At 50.4% G+C, this 20,422-nt stretch overlaps 6 protein-coding genes across 6 annotated transcripts; 3 read left to right on the top strand and 3 right to left on the bottom strand.

The window, feature by feature from the left end:
- Positions 1-690: 690 nt before the first annotated feature.
- Positions 691-3,317, top strand: CGGC5_v012820 (uncharacterized protein; the record flags this gene model as incomplete). Its single annotated transcript, XM_066152759.1, has 8 exons — positions 691-694; positions 749-768; positions 855-871; positions 929-1,416; positions 1,471-1,633; positions 2,293-2,345; positions 2,398-2,757; positions 2,809-3,317. The coding sequence occupies 8 exons, from the start codon at positions 691-693 to the stop codon at positions 3,315-3,317; spliced, it is 1,614 nt and encodes a 537-aa protein (XP_066007974.1).
- A 670-nt stretch (positions 3,318-3,987) lies between these two features.
- On the top strand, positions 3,988-5,587 carry sts1-0 (Delta(24(24(1)))-sterol reductase; the record flags this gene model as incomplete). Its single annotated transcript, XM_032036633.1, has 4 exons — positions 3,988-4,850; positions 4,913-5,320; positions 5,378-5,519; positions 5,576-5,587. 4 exons carry the CDS (start codon positions 3,988-3,990, stop codon positions 5,585-5,587), a joined length of 1,425 nt encoding a protein of 474 aa, XP_031884528.1.
- A 232-nt stretch (positions 5,588-5,819) lies between these two features.
- Positions 5,820-7,532, bottom strand: CGGC5_v012818 (uncharacterized protein; the record flags this gene model as incomplete). The annotated part of the gene is made up of 4 exons (XM_032036634.1): positions 5,820-6,507; positions 6,599-6,735; positions 6,797-7,101; positions 7,196-7,532. The coding sequence occupies 4 exons, from the start codon at positions 7,530-7,532 to the stop codon at positions 5,820-5,822; spliced, it is 1,467 nt and encodes a 488-aa protein (XP_031884529.1).
- An 835-nt stretch (positions 7,533-8,367) lies between these two features.
- hpcH-1 (4-hydroxy-2-oxo-heptane-1,7-dioate aldolase) lies at positions 8,368-9,391 on the bottom strand (the record flags this gene model as incomplete). The annotated part of the gene is made up of 5 exons (XM_032036635.1): positions 8,368-8,627; positions 8,680-8,947; positions 9,004-9,029; positions 9,089-9,181; positions 9,259-9,391. 5 exons carry the CDS (start codon positions 9,389-9,391, stop codon positions 8,368-8,370), a joined length of 780 nt encoding a protein of 259 aa, XP_031884530.1.
- Positions 9,392-10,436: 1,045 nt separating this feature from the next.
- CGGC5_v012816 (uncharacterized protein) lies at positions 10,437-11,629 on the top strand (the record flags this gene model as incomplete). Its single annotated transcript, XM_032036636.1, has 3 exons — positions 10,437-10,849; positions 10,904-11,222; positions 11,276-11,629. The coding sequence occupies 3 exons, from the start codon at positions 10,437-10,439 to the stop codon at positions 11,627-11,629; spliced, it is 1,086 nt and encodes a 361-aa protein (XP_031884531.1).
- Positions 11,630-11,877: 248 nt separating this feature from the next.
- On the bottom strand, positions 11,878-14,470 carry isp4-2 (Sexual differentiation process protein isp4; the record flags this gene model as incomplete). The annotated part of the gene is made up of 6 exons (XM_032036637.1): positions 11,878-11,961; positions 12,015-12,061; positions 12,122-12,834; positions 12,889-13,134; positions 13,184-14,127; positions 14,180-14,470. The coding sequence occupies 6 exons, from the start codon at positions 14,468-14,470 to the stop codon at positions 11,878-11,880; spliced, it is 2,325 nt and encodes a 774-aa protein (XP_031884608.1).
- Between the last annotated feature and the right edge of the window lie 5,952 nt (positions 14,471-20,422).

Raw genomic sequence — 20,422 nt, 5'->3', positions numbered from 1 at the left:
TTATCTATGTGGAGTCCATGTTGTTGGGGGATCGCGCAGCGGATGCCGTCCGTCTTTCTTTGATACAGAGTGCTGCCCAGCCATCCTCCGTATATTCCGTCGGCTGGTGTCGGCTTCTCAATCCGAACCTAGTCCTTCCTCGCGGTTCTGTTTCCGATCCCTGCTAGCGCATGCTGGGGTTCGCCAGATAAGCAAAGGCTCTCATGGCAATTACCGCTTCTGGGCATCGAAATTGAAGAGCACCTAGTGTGAATTGACGGCGGCACAAATGGCAAAGCATGATAAGTCGCCGAAGCCCGAACAAGATACGGCATGTGTCACCTCGCCCTCTAAGGACCTGTTCACGTTCTAGTATCAAACATGAGATCCACTGCAGCTCTGATGCTTTACGTAGAAATTACCAAATCGTGCAGCGAGGGTTGAGAGACACCACATCTGAAAACGCGGGGTAGATAGCCGCTAATCTGGACCTTCCCTGCCACATCAGATAACAAACATTTCCCCGCACTACAGAGGGCGGACCACTGAACTATGCTGAGATGCTCACGATTCCCTCCCAGTGAAGAGTATTCTGCTCTGTCTGTCGCAACCGGCATTGAGGTTTGAGGGCATCACGACTGTACTACTACTCACGCGCAGCCATGGTAGAATCTTCTCAACCACGGCGTCGGAGAGGGAAAAGAACTTCAAATGCGTAAGACATTCGCTCCCATCACTGGCGCAAGAGCAACACTAAAGATCATTCCAGGTGCCTTCCATGCCGGCGAAGTAAGATCAAGTGCAACGGAGAAGACCCATGCGCAAGTTGCGAGAGACGCTTGGTCAGGTGCCGCTTCAACGACAATGATCAAAAGATTCTGGTATCAGAAACGTATGCAAAGTGCTATCTCAGCCAAAAGCATGTCCGTAATTAATATCTAAATGTCAGATACCTCGAGGAGCTACGGAAGAAAGCAGAGAAGCGTCCAAAGTCGCCTCAAAATGGAGCATCGCAGCAAAACATAAACGCGGAGCCGTCACCTCTGCCCTTTGAGGACGAATCACATCATGATGACAGGCGCCCATCGGTAATTGAAGTTCACACCCTGCCAACGCCAAACACCTACGACATTGGTACACCTTCCAGAAGGCGGTCAGTCGTCAATGTGTCACCAATGACAGTTGAACAAGCGGAAAACCATGACTTCGGTTTCAATGTCACCATGGACGGAGACATCACTGGGCCAGCCACCAATAACTCATTGTTGACTCTTGATGGTTCACCAAATAGTACAATGCCTGCTGCTAGGGATATTGCGGATCAACCGGCCTTCTTACCTGGACAACAGCCTGAAGGTCCATTGAGCATCTGGCCTAGCGCGTTCAAGATGGCTTCTCAAACTATCAAGAACACCAGAAACAATCGTCGCAAATGGAGTAAGTTGAAAGAAAAGACCAAGCCACAATTTCATAACTAATAAGTTGCATCAGTCTGGCTTGCCCCGTGGTCAACTTGGTCGTTTACTCTGCGGCTGATGCTCATACTAGGAGAGAGTTTGAAGTCTTCCGCGCCTGCTCTTCCAAAGCAAATGCTCGAGGGTGATATTTACAATCTGCCTTCGAAATCTACAGCAACTCAGTTTCCCGACACTAGGTATCTGCCTTCCTTAGATCATGCGCTTTATCTCTTTAATACAGTCAAATTCCATCTCGGACAGACGTATCGCTTTTTCGACGACGCCGAACTTGAGGCCCAAATACGCGAGTTCTATTCTGGCCATGTTGCTCAAAAGGCCTCTGAATCCAGACTCTGGTTCACAAAGTTCTTATTAGTTCTAGCATTTGGGACTGCCTTCCATTCACGGCCGGGGTCAGCCGAATCAAGAGATCCACCGGGCGGAAAGTTCTTTGTGCAGGCAATGTCTATACTTCCAGACAACATGTCCCTCTGGAGAGATAGCCTGATGGCAACCGAGGTCTTGGCGATGATGGGGTTATATCTTTTTTCTATTGATGAGAGAGAGTCGGCGCACGTCTATGTGAGTTTTGTCCGCCTGAAAAGCGCTGCGAAGACGTCAGCCTGACTTGTCAGCTTGGTCAAGCGATCCACATAGCAGAGATGGAAGGGCTGCACACCCAACTACCAGAAGACGAGATAGGAGCCGAAACTGTCACATGGTGTCGTGACCTGTGGTGGACACTTTACATTATGGACCGCCATTTTTCTGCCTCGGTTGGATTACCAATGTCAGTCCATGACAGCGAAATAACGACACCCATTAACCCACCAGACCACGGTTCTCACGCAGACAGCCTACGAAGTCTTCAAGTCAAACTCTCTCATTTAATGTCTATGATACTTAGAAGTAGGTCTCAGGGGATAGGGATTTCAGGGAATCCACTGACATTGATGATCAGCCGTCTACAAACCAACAAAAACATCCCTGGCAACTTATGTTGAACAGACAAAGTCAACGTTGCACACTTTGGCCCAGTACGCGCAAGAGCTGGAAAACATCATGCGCGTCAAGTTTCAAACTTCGGTCGATACGGTTCCCAGAGGCATGCGTCACATCACCCTATTGTACCATCAGTGCGTCATTGTTGCCACCAGACCCCTACTCCTCTCTATATTGAAGGAACGACTGGATATGGTCGATAAAGTCGCCGATGTAGACTGGGAAAGCATTCTGAACCATACAGCCGGCATCATATCTTCGGGGATCAAGTCGGCCTCCAAAACGCTGCAGGTACTATCAAGCGAGTACAGCCTTCTCGGTAACTCACCAAAATAACACCGAGTGGCGAAGAGGACTAACATGCGTACAGAAGTATTTCTTCCTTATGATCTAGAGTTTACGTACGGCGCAGCACTTCATCTTGCCATGGCAGGCGCAATATTCCCGGACGTCTCTGAAGATCACACAAGCAATCAAGCAGCACACGAGATCCTATCCGACATGGTCACGAGAGGGAACCGCGTGGCAGGTGTGCGAAGGACGGAGCTGCTGCATGCGGAGCTGCTATTCAAAAAGCTTGAAGAGCAACTGAAAAGCCGCGGTCATTACAGTCTGAGGCTTCCGAGTGCCATGGATCTGGGCCCGAATCCTGAGGAAGACAGACAAAACGCGTCAAATATGGTAGCAGACGCGAACGCCGCGGCGATGATCACCGGAGCAGTGGACCTTTTCCCGCTCGTGCCACCTTCAGACTCAGGGAATGCTGATTTTCTCGATCTTCTCGACAGTGTTGGTATCTCTTCGGAAGAGTTTTTCTCCATCACACAAGGAATGGGAGATGTTGAGGATATCCCGGAAGGTGTTTTGAGGATGTATTGAGGTCATCAACTCACGATGCTTAGTTCCCTGAAGTAACCCTCGTTGGACACAAAGCCAGTGAAACGTCCGCCCCACAGGTGATTCCGTTCCTCTGACCAAGCTTGAAGAACCGCTTCGCCCAGGAATAGGTATTCGGGAATTAAGCTGAGGGTTCCGTTGACTTAGCCAATGATTTGGGGCCACTCATCTGTAATCTCGCTCGCATTTAGTGCATCGCGGGACAAAGTCTCCCCCAGGCTTTGGACAAGAAGCACAGACGAGTGCTACACGAGACGTGCATTAGCGCCCCAACTCTGCCCCAGTTCGGCTCCACTGGCTTACACGCTGAAGCTTGAGCGAGGATTCAATCTGCTAGACGAGTCCTGCATCAGAAGATCCAAGCATTTCCCCTGAACCCAAAGTTTCCATACGATCCTATCTGACTTACCGATATGCATAGTTCGTATGGAAGCCAAGCGTGGGTATTGGCCCGGCTTCAGCCCACCACGTGGAGACACCTCCCCGATGTATCGGGCTGTTTATTGAGCTACACGAGACCTGCATACGAGCTTCTGATCGTGTTGTATATAAAGCTTCACGAGATTCGTGGAATGTAGTGGTACCAATTCGAATTTTAACTTTCACCATAAGTCTTTTCCCCCTCTTTCATTAGACGCTATTCAACACACTCATGGCTGTCAAACAGCGAAACGGCGGCTCCTCCGCTCCCGCTATCAATACAACGACGAAAGAAAAGCAACAGCCATCGGTATCTGCCACTACTTATCGCGATGGCTCATCTGACGAGTTCGACTTCGGCGGTTCCTTTGGGACTTTGGCGCTTATGATCGGCTTTCCGCTGTTGATGTGGTACATGTGGATCGGCGCCACATACTACGATGGCCAGATCCCCCTCCCAGAAGACAACCAGTCCTGGTCCGATTTTATTCGTCACCTGACCCAGCTTGTTCATGAAGGAGCTTATCCAACTAAAAAAGCCTGGTTAGCTTACTGGGTCTTTTTCATTGGCGAAGCTCTGATGTACTGCTACATGCCTGGCGTGCTCAGTTATGGCAGGCCGCTGCGCCATGAGGGAGGCAAGAGACTTCCGTATTACTGTTCTGCTTACACCAGCTTCTACGCAACCATCGTCATTGCCGGTACACTTCATATCACGAAAGTCTTCCCCTTATATACGATCATTGATGACTTCGGCTCTATCATGACTGTTGCCATCTTGTCCGGCTTCATCAACAGTTTCGTCGTTTATGTTCAGGCCATCATCCGTGGAAGGACTCACAGATTGACGGGGTACCCTATTTATGACTTCTTCATGGGAGCTGAGCTGAACCCGCGCATCGGTATCCTAGACTTCAAGATGTTTTATGAAGTCCGAATTCCGTGGTTCATTCTGTTTCTCACAACTAGCTCAGTTGCAGCCCGCCAATATGAGACCTATGGTTATGTCTCGAAGGAAGTCGTTTTCCTTACTGCTGCTCACTATCTCTATGCCAATGCTTGCGCGAAGGCGGAGCAGATGATCATTTGCAGTTGGTAGGTGGCCGAGCCTGTTCTTCTTAGTATGGGGCTTCTAGTCCAGCTGACGTTTGATGCAGGGACATGTACTTCGAGAAATTGGGCTTTCTTCTTACATTCTGGAATATGGCCGGCGTTCCTTTCTCGTATTGCCACTGCGCCATCTACCTGGCCAACCATGATCCGTCTGAATACAAGTGGAACCCCTACGCCCTGGCAGCTCTTAGCATCGCCTACCTCTTCTTTTATTGGATGTGGGACAGTGCGAATGGCCAGAAGAACGCCTTCCGCCATACAGAAAGAGGCCAGCTTGTGAAACGAAAAACCTTCCCTCAAGTTCCATGGCAAGCTGTCGAGAACCCCAAAGTCATCGAGACCGATGTGGGCGACCGTATCATGGCTGATGGCTGGTTCGCTATCATCAGAAAGCCTAACTACGTTCCTGACATGTTTTTCTCGTTCTCTTGGGGACTCATTACTGGATTCAAGTACGTGCACCACTATCGTCGCCTGCTCTGGTATCGCGTTACTGACCGTGCTACCAGGAGTTTCTTTCCCTGGTTTTACTTCGTCTTTTTCATGGTTATGATCATCCATCGCACCAAACGCGACGTTGAAAGATGCCGCAGGAAGTATGGGGATGCGTGGAAACGTTATGAAGAGCAGGTCCCCTACCTCTTCATCCCCGTAAGTTACACAAGCAGATCGAGCTTATTCACCGCAACTACTGACGAAAGCCATAGTACGTCATTTGAAAGACGCAAAGAGCCATATGTCTGGACTCCGTGAGCTTGCCGGAGAGTGGGCGACAAGGAGAATAAATAAGCTTCTGTTTTCTAATGGGGTCAGAGGCCCCTAAGGGGGTATCATAGCCTTAATCCTCAAAGGCCGCATTTGAGTTTTCCAGCGGCCTAAAAAGCGCACTGGTTTGCATTCGTTTATCTGTGGAAAAGATCATGTATGCGCCATAAGAATGCAATCGTGTATCTACGTGAATAGTGCGCGAGGGCTATCGAAACATTCATCCCAATGCTTTGCAGCCGACGCATAGAACTTTTCAAGTACCTCCTTTGCTGCAACTGGAAGATAGATTCCCAACTGTCTACTATCTTCACCCAGGCGATCTAGAATGAAGCTTCGCATCCACGGACTGCCACCCTTTGCCTCAAAGCCAGCCACAATCATTGGCCATGTGGTGCATATCTTGAGTGCTCGAGAGGTAGTGGTCTCGTCGAGAAGAGCGAACAGTCTGTCGCGGTGGGTTTTCTTGAGAGATACCCACTCTTTTGACGAGGGTATTGCACCAGCACTCTGCAAGGATGAGATTCCGAAGAGCAACGCGGCCGACTGATAGATCTGACCCATCAGCAGAAAGCCCTCAGCCGACGACTCCATCTCATTGGACCACGTCTCTGGAGAGAAGTCCAGAATGCTATCCAATACGTCTTCTGCTTCATTTTGTATCGGACCGATGGAGCTTCCCGTGTTCTCAAGTGTGGCCAAGAAACGGAGACGATTGATGTGGACGATGTGAATGAGCAAATCGATTGGGCATGGTAATTGCGGATAGTAGCCGATCGAGAACACATCTCTTATCACGTCTCGTATTCGGTAATTATCCAGCGGAGATACTTGGTCGTCAGCTGGGCTCGTAGTGTTGGCAAGATTTTCAATACTACCCGCGAGTGAGTCAGTGAGTTGCCAAATATCGGCTCTTGAAATACACAGAAGAAACGAAAGAATCGATCAAGTCTGTGAGCACTGACATTTTGCAGAACAGAACCAGAGTCTTCAGATGCGGCGACTTGAGGCAGAACTCTTCCCATCCACCACGCAAAGCTACCAATGCTGCAAAGCCTCTTAGATGAATACGCCAATTAGGTGCTGTGGCACCACCCATCAGCTGAAAGGAATTAGTTTGAAGCTCTTCGAAGTTTTTTTGACGATAGTGGGGGGCTAAATACATCGCCAAAGATGAACGTGACAACGCCGGCCAAAGTGGCGTCGGATAACCGGGTAGTCTCATTCGCTATCTCCTCGTTTAAGGCTTGAATAGCCGTATGTCGGTGATGGTAGGCTCTGGCTCTCACTTCGGCCGCATAAGGATCATTTCTGGTCGGAGATAATTGTGACATGCGGTGCTCGATGGCCATCGCGACCAGGCCATGGCGCCGATAAGGCTTCATGGCGTGTATGTGAGACGCGGGCACGACCCAGGGACTCTTGGTCAGCTGATTGTCATAGAAGTATGGATAGACATGATTGTTCCCTGCCAAGAGTAAGCTTACATCCTCGACCCTTTTTAGGTCCAGATACGGTCGCGCAGCGCCTATAAACATCGAGTCACACATTGTGGAACTTACAGTAGAATGAAGCCTCTGCAATATCACACGTCTCTGTCCGAAGCTCCTGTCCAGGAAATATATGAACGAGCTGTTCCTCGGCCGTTTTGCTTGGCTCTGTATTCTTCTTTTCGCTGGGCTTATTGGTCTTCGGCGGCGCGATGGACTTATTGGCTGCTGGCTTCCTGCCTCTCCAAGTCCGCGTCGTGATCTGATTGGGGGCGACCCAAGTCAGAGGCTTCACGTTCTCGTACCCAGGGCACACAATGCCGCTAAGCTTACACTTGGAGCATACGGGACGGGCCGAGTCGCATACTACCCCTCGGCGCTGACATTCCCAGCAAGCCCGTTTCGCCATGTTGTTATCACGGCTCTCGGCGCGTTCGGCGATGGGTGCCACCGTAGTGAGGACGAGATGACGAAGAGGAGGCTTGTACGCTTTGGGCTATTGGAGGTAGTGAAATGAAAGACGGAGATTTGATAACGTATCCGTTCCAGCGAAACTGCCCTCTGGAAGGCGGGATGGTGGGTCGTATTATCAGATCTCTCTTGCGTGTTTGTGCAGATTTGGTGTGAGACATTGAGTGGCGAAGTGCAGCTCTTGGCCACTTCATTCGCCTAATGAGAGCAAGCCAGGTACAGGCCTGTTATGCATGCTTTCGCAATCCCATTCAACCAACATGGATTAATGCTTCGAGATGGGACATCACTCGTTGGCGCGTAATAGGACGGCGAGGACACCAAATCCTTCCGATTCCTTTGGCGGCATCCCAGACGGATGATTCCAGTTTGCTTCGTTGGTCTGGACATTGGACTTTGCTTTTTCCAAACCCCGCCCCCACAACGTATTGTGGCATCGATCGTGGAACAGTACGACACCAAAAGGACTCTGCAGCTTCGATGGACTTGGCAGAATCCTGCTCTACTGTTTGATTCGACCGGACTCGTTTGACACGTGCCGAATATCCTTTCTTGGCCGAGGTGAAGCCCAACCAACAGAGACAACAACGACAGCGATTGGATCCGCTGGCCAGATTTTCGATAACCCGATCAATAATCCATTAACCATCCGGTGGGATGGGGTTGTGAGAACTAGAACAATTGACAGTGCAGCTTGGAAGGGGACAAAATGGTGAATAGTACGTCACTGCAGACTTATTTCCATTTCTGGGTCTAGATGGTACAGTCCTCAACTAAAAGACTCCCTTTGGCTTCGCAGCTCCCTTGGCAATTCCGACTTCTTCATTGGCTACCCGTTGGAGCGCCGTGTAATCAGTCACGGCAGTGACCATATCATAGCCCTGGCTTGCGAAGTGTTTTGCTTGCGCCCCATCCTTGCAGTAGATACCGCACTTCTTGCCCGCGTTATGCGCCGCCGTCAGGATCCGATCTAACGCATCCTCCAGCTCTGGTGGCATGACCCCGTTCTGAACTGGGTGGCCGATGTTATTTCCTTCAGATAAAGAAGTCAGAACTTGCAGAACATCAACTTTAGGGAGCGATACCTAAATCAAAGGGCCCGATGAACAACGCATCGATTCCATCGACGGCCGCAATGCCCTCAACATTGTCGAATGCTTCCCGAGTTTCGATTTGGATTATTGTCAAGAGGGCATCGTTAGCCTGATGAAGGTATTCGGTTAGCGTCGGATTTGGATTGAATCTCTCCAGGGCAATGAGAGACCCGAATCCCCTTATTCCCTGAGGCGGAAACTTTGCCTCGCGAACAAGTTGCTTCGCTTCCTCGACGGTTCGTATCAGTGGCACCAGGATCTACAAGAGGATCAGCTACGAGCACCACACTACTCATCATATCCACATCAGCTTACTGCGTGCGCGCCGCTGTCTAGTGCCCCTTTTGAGGATTCAGCATGTTATGACTTCAAATGGCAAACAGATTGCCAGGTGCCTCACGCTTGACCATCCATCCTTGTAAGTCCGCCAACCTCACAACTGGAGAAACTCCCAGCGCGGCAATGGCGGGAACTGCGTCATGCATAGCGCCATCTATCGTATCATCAGCATCGTAGCAATTGATTGGCTCACTAAGTCAGGTTTCTGACCGTCGATGTTTCCATGCTCACAATCGACAAGCACCCAATCAACGCCTGTTCTTGCCAGCATTCTTGAGATGTTTGCTCCTGGAAACATTTGCCAGCCACCGAAAGATGACTGGCCTTTGTCGAAGCACATCTTCAGCCGGCTGGATGCCTGCATGGTGATGATGTGTTGGGCAGACAACTGAGTAGAATAACAACAAGTGCCGTGTGAATAATGAAAAAATATTCTCCAGAGTCAATACAACAATTTCAGCAACATTTGAGAATACACATATAAGATGTAAAGCCGGTCATTTCATAACTTAAATGTGAGAATATATGTCAGCAAACGTGATGTTGGCACTTCTGGAGACTAGTCGTGGCTCACGCTCACGCTCCTTAGCCGGGGTGACTTGACCGGCTTCGGCAAGACTTCCGAACTGTGTTCATGAATTCCCGCGCTAGATCCGAGCGACAAACTAGTTCTAAGGTTTATCGTCATTCCCTCGGATTGCTGTAGGATAGTTCCGCAAGTTCCAAGATACAGAGACATCCGTCGAATCCAGTTCTTGCGCCTGATCCCGAGTTGAGAACGGCTGAGGACCTCGCGCACTCGGTTGCGCCCACTAGATAGCAAGTAGACAGACGCCTGTCCCTCCGCGTGACAAATACCCCTCTGGCTCGAGCGGCTGGGCTCATCCGTGATGCCTCCGACAAGGGGCTATCTCATCGGCATGTCTATTGATTCGCGCGACAGGGGTCGGCTTCAATTCCGAACCATTCTTCCGCCTTCGTAATGTGCCGGTCATTCGCCGGTTGGCTTCGCTGTTGCAGTAACAGGAACTTGTGCATTCTTTGACAGTTATGGAGTGCAATGCGATCGCCAAAACCGATGTCTTCGAATCCGCGTCCCAGGGGTGGACGTGTCACATCGATTGAGGGATCCGATTAGCAACTCAAACTGCGACTGACGGATTGTCGCAACGTCTTCGACTTCACTGGTGGGTGTACTCTTCCCAAATGGAAACCGATCTTGGCAATGTCATCGGTCATATGAAAATATTCGTGTATGGAGCTTGAATTATATAACTGAGAGAGTCAGGTCTTCCATGTCCATTCGTTAGCATCAATCAAATAACTCAGACTCTAGTAATACATCCACCCAAGCTATCGGCGTCCGCCCACCAACTTTCAACTTCGGGATAACCAAGAATTCAGTCACAATGCCATCTGCACTATCGCCAATTGAGACTACCTCGGCCATCACGAGTTTCTCATCAATCCCTGCGAAATCCCCGGACGCACCAAAGGTCGTCGCCCCTTCAACCAAGAGAATCACCCGCCCAAAGGAGCCAATTCCCCAAATCCTCATTGATGAAGCTAAGGCAACCAAGTATGAGCCGTTCGATCCCAAGAAGCACCTGAACTACCAGCCACCATCAAAGATCTACTCAATGAAGGAGATCGGCCTCGATGGCCACGGAATCGCACCCACGGCCGTCTGTGAACCGTTCCCCTTGTTCACTGAGGAGGCTATCAAGCAAATGAGAGCCGAGGCGTTTAGTGACGAATGTCTCAAGGACTGCCGATACCAGTCTTCCTTCATCAAGAACATGATTCGCGGGATGGGCCACGAGTAAGTCCAGCCGAGGTACCCTAGGTGTTGCAATACATGCTAAGAAGGTGGCAGCCGAGCCCCGTTCATCTACGACGCCTGGAAGTCCCCCGAGGTCCTCGCCAAAATCGCTGAGGTTGCAGGCGTCGAGCTCATCCCAGCTGTTGACGTCGATATCGGCAACGTCAACGTTTCCATCAATGACGAGAACGAAAACAGCGTCCAGAACTGGAGGTCATCTGACGACGACAAGCTCTCTGCCGTTGCATGGCATTATGATAGCTATCCCTTCGTCGTCGTGACCATGCTTTCCGACTGCTCTGACATGGTCGGGGGCGAAACCGCTCTCAGGCTTCAGGATGGAACGATCAAGAAGGTCCGCGGACCGGCCATGGTATTGCTGACCTCGAAGATTTCGACTGGAACCTGTTTCTGACGTTTTGATAGGGCACTGCTGTCGTCATGCAAGGGCGCTACATCGAGCACCAGGCGCTGAAGGCCTTTGGGGGTCGTGAGCGCATCTCCATGGTTACATCTTTCCGCGCGAAGTCCCCTTTCATCAAGGACGAGACCACACTAGCCGGCGTTCGCACTACCAGTGTCTTGTCGGACCTGTACACTCAGTTCACTGACTATCGGCTGGAGATTTTGGAAGAGCGGATTCGGGCCAAGAGGAAGGAAGAACGTGGGCGGGAGGTCGCCCGCCGCCCTTTCAACATTCCGGACATGAGGTCTTTCCTGGAAGATCAGATCAAGCTTCTGCAGGGGACTCTTGATGAGGTATACGCGCTTGATGATTGAATCATTGCAGTCATTGGTGATCAGAGTGAGTAAAGTTGATGGGCTAGGAGCAAGACAGACGTGTTCAGCTGGAAAGGTGGCCAGCTTCTAAATTGTGTAGCGGTAGCAACAGGCGTCGTAACCATATCGATGCTCTCGAACCAAATTGGACAACTATGATTATCAATTGGATGACTAGCACATCATCTATCGTGCGCTGTAACCTAATACATTCTTCTGATTGACTTATTTACAGAAGTGCAGTCTTATTACGACCAAGTTCCGTTTGCAGGTCCGAAATATCCGACATCAGGCATTTGTATCCAGGGCAGTCCCTGTCCATCAGCGGTGTTCTGTATGCAAGTCAGCTGCTACTCTTAGTCAAAGAAAGTGCTGGGTTACGGACCTGCCAGACAGTGTTTCCCCACCAATCTGGGAAACTGACATTCGGACCTGGAAATATCTGGATTAGCAATTTGCCGGAAAACACTTGAGAATCAATCCCAAGCTTACCATATGTGACAGCAAAGAAGATCACAATTCCGCTGATCGCCAGGCCGGTGTCCAAGGCGGCAGCAAGGACGTAGTTGTACTTGGTCCACCAGGCGTAGAACTTGCGGTAAATGATCTTGTTGAAGACCAAGTTGACGATATACCACGAGGAGTAGTTAATGCCTGTCGCAGGGGGCACGTTGTAGGTTCCGACGAAGATTAGGGGCCAGTTAATCTTGCGAATGAAGTCGGACTTTGTCTTCTTCCAGATGAAGTAGGTGATGGGCGGGAGGATAAGTCCGATCCAGAAGAAGTGCAGAAGGCCGGAGTAGATGGCTCCGACGGAGTAGAGCCGAGCTGGACCGACAAGACCCCAGATGACTGAAGACGAGAAGACAGTGCGACCATTGGGGCAAGAGAAGCCGTTGGGCTGATCCTCTTCGCAAATACCATCAACGTTGCCCAACATCCACAATGTGACTCCAGTCTGAGTCAAGGCACCAAGGATTGTGGCGAGGCCTTGGGCGAAGAAAAGGGTCCTAGGAGGAATCTTGAGGTAGTGGCCAAGCTTCATGTCCTGTGCAAAGTACAATCCCTGGCCGACAACATCGGTGCTCAGGATCTTGAAGAGAATGTTCGCAATCGGCTTGCCCTGGAACATGTAGCCTCCGATGAATTCGGACAGAACATTCAGCTGGTTCGCGTCGACGTTTGTAACGCCCTGGATCATACCGCTGAAGGTTGTTAGCTTGCGTCGCGGATCATTTGACGGAGGGGATTAAACTCACCAAGGGATCATGTAGACAGCTGGTATCACAAAGCCGAGGATAATACCCCACCAAGGGAGACCAGTGTCGAAGCCAACAGCAGTTCCAATGCTCATGCCAAAGACCACAAGCAGAATGACAGCCCACCACCACCACTTGACGGTCTTGTAAGACTGCATGAGACGTGCGTGGATGTCGAGCTTCAGAGTGCCCCTCATAGCGCGCGTAATCTCATCCCAGTGGAAGAAGTAAACATGCGACAAGACACTGTTATCTGTTAGCACAAGGCCTGCTGCGCGCAACTGCTTCAACGTACCTAGTGATTGATGCAAAAGACAGACCGTAAACGAAGGCGAAGGTTGCAGGCAGATAGGGTGGCGAATAGCTGGAATACTTCTGCTGGTCAAACTCATTGTTGGTCAGAACCTCCGTCACGTTGTACAACTGACCGAACCGGTCATACACGTCCGCCGTGCAGAAGGGCATGTACGAAGTGAACCAGGTGTTCGTGTAGTAGATAGCCGGAGTCACGACCCAGAAGAAGATGGCAAAACCGAAGAAAACATTCAGAGCCGCCCAGTGGGGACTCAGCAGCGGGTTTGTGTTGTACGCGACCATTGACCAGTCGAAGGTCAGAGGGAACAGGCCCATACCAGTGACCATACCAAAGACCTGGTTGACTGCCAAGTTGTTCGGTGCGATCCAGCAGATCCATGTGAAATAGCTGAGACCGGTGAAGATCAGGCCTGGAAACCAATACCACACGAAAGCGCAACCGCCGACGATCATAAAGAACTTGACACGGGTGATTCTCCAGCCATCGGCGACTGCGTTAGCTCGCGAGTGCAGCGAACTGAGAAGAGCGACGTTGCTGAGGACGCCGGGCCAGATCATACTCGCGGGCTTCACGAGCCAGGGAATAGCAAGGCCAGCGACAGCGTATCCGCTCAGCTGACAGCACAACACCACCAAGACAGAGAATCCGGCGGGAATCTTGAAGCCATAGAGTCTGGCTGCTTGGATCAGGTTCGTCGCGTCTGCCGAACCAAAGCCGAATGAAACATTCGACATGATAGTGACGAGGGCATGCTCCTTGATGTTGAAGTGGCGATCAGGGTTGAATCGGTTGATGGGTAGGACTTTGGCGAGCGCAACACCAATGGGGAAGGCCAACAGCTCTGCGACAAGGGACACGATATGAACACCCGGGTATCGGAGCGAGAAGAATTGGTTGACACCGGCACCGAGAAACACGAAGACCTGTTCCAGTCAGCATGGCTGTCTCGTCAATTCATGGCCAGAATCATCGTACAATACCGAGAAACCAAGCGCGAAAGGTGTTGACGGGGATGGCGGTATCATCCGTCTCCGGCACCACCGCTCGAACCTGGGGAAATGGCGAAGTATCGTCATCGTAGTTTCCTTCGTCTACTTTCTCGAGAACATGTTCCATATCGACCTCCAACTCCGCAAGGTGTCCGTTTTCGAGCTCGACATCGTGGCCGTGAACATTGTGCGCCGTCTTGAGCCCAACTTTGTCAAACGCGGCGGACTTTTCGGGGTCCTCGTACGTGGGAGGCGTATGGCTGATGTCGGCCGCCATTGTGAAAGCGTCTTCAGAGCCTCCGAGCAGAATGCGACGTACAGTGTGATCGGGGAATTAAGAGACAGCAGCCAAGAAAAGCCAAGCGAGTAGGGCCCGGCGCGGCATCGTTGGCATTAATGAATGATCACGCTCTCCGGGACCGCTTCCATCGGCCGCGTACTGCGCGGATATGGAATTCGCTAGACCCTTGCATAAGTTCCATCTTATCTTTCCTATCAACTACCCCGAGCCTGGGGACAGCCGATGGGTGGCGTTCTCGAAGGGCCGCGATGCGTTTGTTTCCCAATTTCCCCAGCGATAGAGAAGGATAACCGGCAAACCGGCGTGGTCCTGACCAGGTTGACCCTCCATTCTCTGCTGTCATTCAGGTCATTCACAGGCATTGGCCAATTGAATTTCTTGGCTTTATCTGCCGTTGCGGGGATCCTCGCACTCGATAAGGAAGGCGACCGGGATCGTTTGTCTAGCGCGCCGGTCCGGCATGGCGAGAGCGTCGGAAGCTTGCGATAAATCAGCCACTTTCCGGGATGGAATTGGTTTCTGCGCGGATGAGTCTGGCGCGATGGCTTACTGAATTGTTATGCGTTTTTTTTTTTTTTTTTTTTTTTGCAACGAAGCGGCTTTGATCTACTTATTGCAAGCTTGTATTGAAGCACTTCCGCACTGATGTCTTCATGCACATTGAAGAAGCTGGATGAGACAAAGTTGTATCGGGCTCATTCGCAATGAGACGGCGTGTGTCACCGGCTAAGACGGGAATTATTAGCCAACCCCCGATTACAAAAGTGCCATAGAGGTTAATCTGACGTCGAAATCCTTCAAAGCTGGGTTCTTTTGTGACGGAGCTAATGGCTGTGCCGGTAAGCAGCACTAGGAGGGCTTTTATTGGCGGCTGAGGATTCAGATGACGAGGGTGACCGTCCGGTCGAAATTCCTGTTTTGTGCCTCCTGGAATAGAGATCGTCGAGACTTCATAGATGGGCCCATCTGAGGTCAGTATTCTACATCGCCCATGGGTTTGACCGGAGTTCGTTTCGCGCGCATAAACAAAGTCATTGCGGGGGTGGGGGGTGCTCTTTCATGGACCACGCAACTCAGCATACCTACTGTGAACCCTCAAGCGCAGCGAGATAGCTGACCTAGAACGTGTATGCTCAACGTTCTTGAACAATGAAGACTATGACAGCATCAGTGAGGTGCCGTTATTTTAGACATTGGCCGACGCGTACAAGGTCAACTTTCCATTGACGGTCTAGGGCAAGTGGCGATGATATCGTCCATCATATCATGCTATCATGGCAGCAGCGCAGTTTCTCTTGACAGTGCTTATTTCAAGATACGATTGAGAGGGTGCGGAACTTCCTCGCAGGAGTCTGAAAGACGCATGGAGTCTTCGACGAAAAGATGGTCTACTCCAAAGCAAGGTTCCTGGTGACTTTCACAGCTTTCCAAAACGATAAAGGCCTCCCCTCCCTGTCCGTCTCGGATAGGCCCATCGCGAGATCCTTCATACACTGCAGTGCTTCCGGATTTCCTTCGCCCAAGATGGATACATATATTCACTTCAAAACCTGAGCTCGCAACCCAGTAGCCTCCTGATCCCGTCCCTGGGTTTGGTGGATTGATGCGATGACTTCCATACTCGCTAGCGTTATTGAATATTCCTTGCTGAAGTAGATTTTATGCGCGTTCAGCGTTTTGACTGTTATTGCTTCTACATACTTGTGGTCCTGCTGTAAACGGAGCACTCATGCTAGCTGTACCACAGCTGCTGCTGCAGCTCCTGCTGCTGCGTCACTTAAGGTAATCAATCAAAGGCGACGCCGAGCTATCCATTCCCGGGAAAGACACTTGTGCTCAACACATTCCACGATCCCACAAATCAGACTTGTCGTTAAGCGAATGCGCCCTACTGTGATTTCGCCAAGCCACGTTACCTATGTCATACCGCAGGGAGGTCGAAACATCATTTTTGTCAAATTGCGACGGCTGTAACGGCAGTACAAAGCGAACGCTGGGCGGATTCGGTCGAAAATCTGCCTCCTGATGGCGGATCGGACCCATGTTAGCTCTACATCATCGCCAAGACCGGTGTGCCGCATAGGTTGCCTTCCGTTCCAAACCCAAATGTCATCAATTAACTATGAAGATAACAAGTCCCTTTTCACGGGCGCGCGTTCCCTGGCTTTCAATCTCTCCATACACCTTAAAGCCCAAGCCCAAGCCTCAGGGTTGGATCTTGGATCACGATCTCAGACCACGAACTGGAGTCTACGATTCCAACACACGCAACAGAATTGCGACATGGCTTCCACCCCACGGCTAGATAGACCGGAAAGCAACCATTCAGGCTCTCCAGGTCCGACTGACCATCTGCCGGTTGTGTCCTCTCTAAGCCAGAACGACTACTCACCAGTATCTCAGGATGGTTATCCTGACGGAACCACGAACGACAATAGTTCTGCTCTCGACCATGCTTCTATTGCCGAAAGAACCTCTATCCCTGAACCATTGACCGGCACGAACACCGACGACGCTGTCGATCACCAATCTGTTGCCTCAATTAATGATGACTCGCCCGTAGGTAAACCCTTGAAACGCAAGGTCGAGTGGAAAGATATTCTGGCGGACTGCGTTGCGGTGCTTCTACCGGCTGCAATGGTAGCATTCATCTTTCTAGTGTGGCGCTTGGATGTTTCCCATGTCGTCGGTGACTCGCACACCCCGTGGCTAAACGCCATCACCGTCGTAAGTCGTCGCATTCGTGATTCCAAGATACGATCATAGCCGCTAATGAAGATATCAAACATAGCTTGCAACCCTATTTCCCATTCTCTTCGCTTCCGTCGTCGGCCGAATGATGTCTGAAACTGCTCGTTGGCGCCTTGAAATCGGTTCTACCGTTGGCTACCTCGAGCAACTCTTAGGCAGTCAAACGGTGGGAGGGGCAGCAAACACCATTATCCGGTTTCGCTCATTCAATACTTTGACTGGTCTTTTGCTAGTTATATGGTCGTTTTCTCCTCTGGGCACACAGTCACTACTGCGAATGACAACATTACGACCTGGATCGGATTACAGAATGACGGACGTTACTTACTTCGATACAAACGCTGGAACCTATCTCTGGAAATGGCTGCTCCAATTGTCATGGAAAGGTGCTGGTGGCGGGGCTGCAGTGGACGCGAAATTCCGAACCTTAGCAGCACTTTACTCGACACTCATCATGACACCGGAGAGTACTCCGCAAAATACAATGGACATCTGGGGAAATGTCAAGATACCAATGTTAAAAAGAAATGAGGGCAAAGCTTGGCAAAACATATCTCGAAATACCGGCACAGTACAGTACACCTCTCTAGTTGGAGTTCCTGTGGGCCGCGTCGATGATGGAAACACGTCATTCTCCCTAGAGTCGAGTTACATCGACCTTGAATGCAGCAATGTCAGTACTGCCACCGATAGCAGTGAGATTCCCCTCGAACACAAAACGTTTATGTCTACAGCTTTATCGTTGGCCGTTTGCGGAGACCCATGCACATACCAGGACCTACCTAATGGGACGTGGTATGGGATTCCTACGTCTAGAGAATCTAACAACAGTTTCGAAACAACATGGAGTTTAGCGCTTGATAGGTTCGTAGACCCCAAGCGGATGGCTTTCGACCCCAACATGCCGTTGGACGAATATATGCGTTTCGGGGGCGATTTGCTTCGGCCTTCCCGCTTCGAGAATGAGACGGGGATGGAGACCGGCCCTACGACACTCCTCTTTCAGGCTTACTGCACAAGTAATGACTATTTCCCCCCCGATCTCGGTTTTACAGCTTACTGCAGAGTAAGCCAGAAATACGTCGAGTCCCAGGTGGAATGCTCAAACGCGGCATCCATAAGGAGTTGCAGGGTCATCGCACAACGAGCTTCGCAAGAACAACATGCACCAGAAGGCATATCTCATTTGTCTTTTCCGACGCTGTTCTACTACGTTTCTCGTGAAATGCCGATAACTCTCGGAGTCGAAATGAGCTATCAGTCAGAATCTTCTCTTTATTACATCAAAGACCCGACTCTCAAGGCCCTACAATCAGAAGAAACCCGGTTCTTAGAAGGCGTCACTCAAGAAGATGTCAGTATACGTTTGGGTCAGTTGCTCAACACATACCTGCAGCTAGGCCAGTTGTACCTGAACGTCACGACAGGAAATGATATCAATCCGGCTTTCGAACCCAAAATTACGGTTCAAGCCGAAAGCAGAACGCCAGTAATCATATTTTCTGTTTCAACAACCTGGTTAGCATTATGTCTGGTTTCGGGTATCATACTTCTTGGCGCCGGCATTCTCAGCGTTATTTTCAAGCATAAATCTAGGGGACCCGAAGTATTGGGATGCGTATCAACCGTATTCAGAGATTCGAGGTATATGGAAGTGCAGTCAGACTCGGGCTGGCTGGATAGTAATAAGTTGTCGAGCAGAATGCGGGATCAAAGAATACGATTCGGGGTTGTCGAGTTTAAGGATGGCGAGGAGTTTCTGTTAGGGGTTGGACCAGAGGACGAGACGGGACAGATTGGTCGGAAGCTCAGCTGGTCGCGGTCAGGGCCTTGAATGTTTCCAGATGACGCATCACGTTTCAAAAGTATCTTCATTTTGAGTCGCCTTCTTTCTTGTTTGGGTTCCCCGAGTTCGAGTGAAAGGTGAAGAGCTTCAATACCGAACAGGGGGCCGAGAGTAGCAAGAAGAGTGGCCCAAATCCCAATACACCCCTTAAGCAAGCTCCTAGCTATTTGGTCAGAGGTCAAAGCAGAAGCTAGCTTATTAGGTAGACTAATAAACCAATCATATCCATGGAGCTTGATAACTAATTAGTTATAAAGGATCAAGTCAAGGCCTGAATCCGCATTCGCGATGTTCTTGAGCTTGTGCATGCTAGCTTACGTGGGATTCTTTACTTCTTCAAGCTTTGAATAAGCTTTGAATGAGCAGGAATATCTGCCCCACGTATGTTGTAGCAGATCGACTCCAAGCATCCGAGTCCTGATCTTTAGCACGGAGCGATCTATGAGCATGGGCCCAAACCCAAGGGTTCGGATGACCGCAGTGGCTGATGCAATCGTCTCTAGAGCCTTAAAAAGGTACAGATCGGATGATACGTGATTGTAGATCTTCGGCGGCCCCAGATCCCAGCTGGACTTCGCAATCTCGCCCCTGTCTTTGGACAAAAGCTTCGCAAGTAGATGTGCCTCAATGACCGCGAGCGGCTTCCCTGTATCGACTGGATAATCCACTTCAGTAAGACAACACGAATTACGAGCCTTCCGGCCATCCACGCAGCCCCATTTTAAAAGCCCCTTTTTGCATTGCCGCCCGGTCCGATACGGACTTTAAACTTCCTCCCGTGTCTTCTTCGCGTAGTAGACATTAGACTTTCTACAACTTCACTGTCGATGCACCTTTACATTTCCATATCGTGGCTCAGAAGATGCTGGGCACTGTCAAGTATGCTCAAGATCCAATCAACACTCAAAAACACTAGGTAACTAACAGCTCCTCAACAATACGGCACCATGAGAGGTCATCGTATCACAGTGCTCACAATACAGCATGGTGCCAGTAATCATTCTGTGGAAGTATGTTTTGTGCCAATCACTGCTGCTGAAACGCAAAGCCGTTGCTTTGCGTTGACTTCTCTTGACTTAGTACTTAGTTGCACCTATGAAAAGTGCCCGCACTATAATTAGGTTTCCTTGTCTTGACTGGGCAAACCTTGAAGCACCGGACAAGGCACAAATTCTAATTTTTCCAGCTTTACGCTCGAATTGTCCGGCTTATACCGGTTAGACCACGATAATCCCGACGAGCGGCCAGACAGTATTGACAATTCCTGCTTATTCCTAACGGTGAATCGAGTCTTCTGCCCAACCCATTACGCCGGATATTCTCTCGGGAAC

The sequence above is a fragment of the Colletotrichum fructicola genome (genome assembly GCF_000319635.2).
Source record: "Colletotrichum fructicola Nara gc5 chromosome Unknown KSG_Nara_v1_contig07, whole genome shotgun sequence".
Classification (NCBI taxonomy): Eukaryota; Fungi; Ascomycota; class Sordariomycetes; order Glomerellales; family Glomerellaceae; genus Colletotrichum; species Colletotrichum fructicola.
The sequence above is the reverse complement of the archived record's forward strand: the minus strand, read 5'-3'. Positions and strand labels throughout refer to the sequence as shown.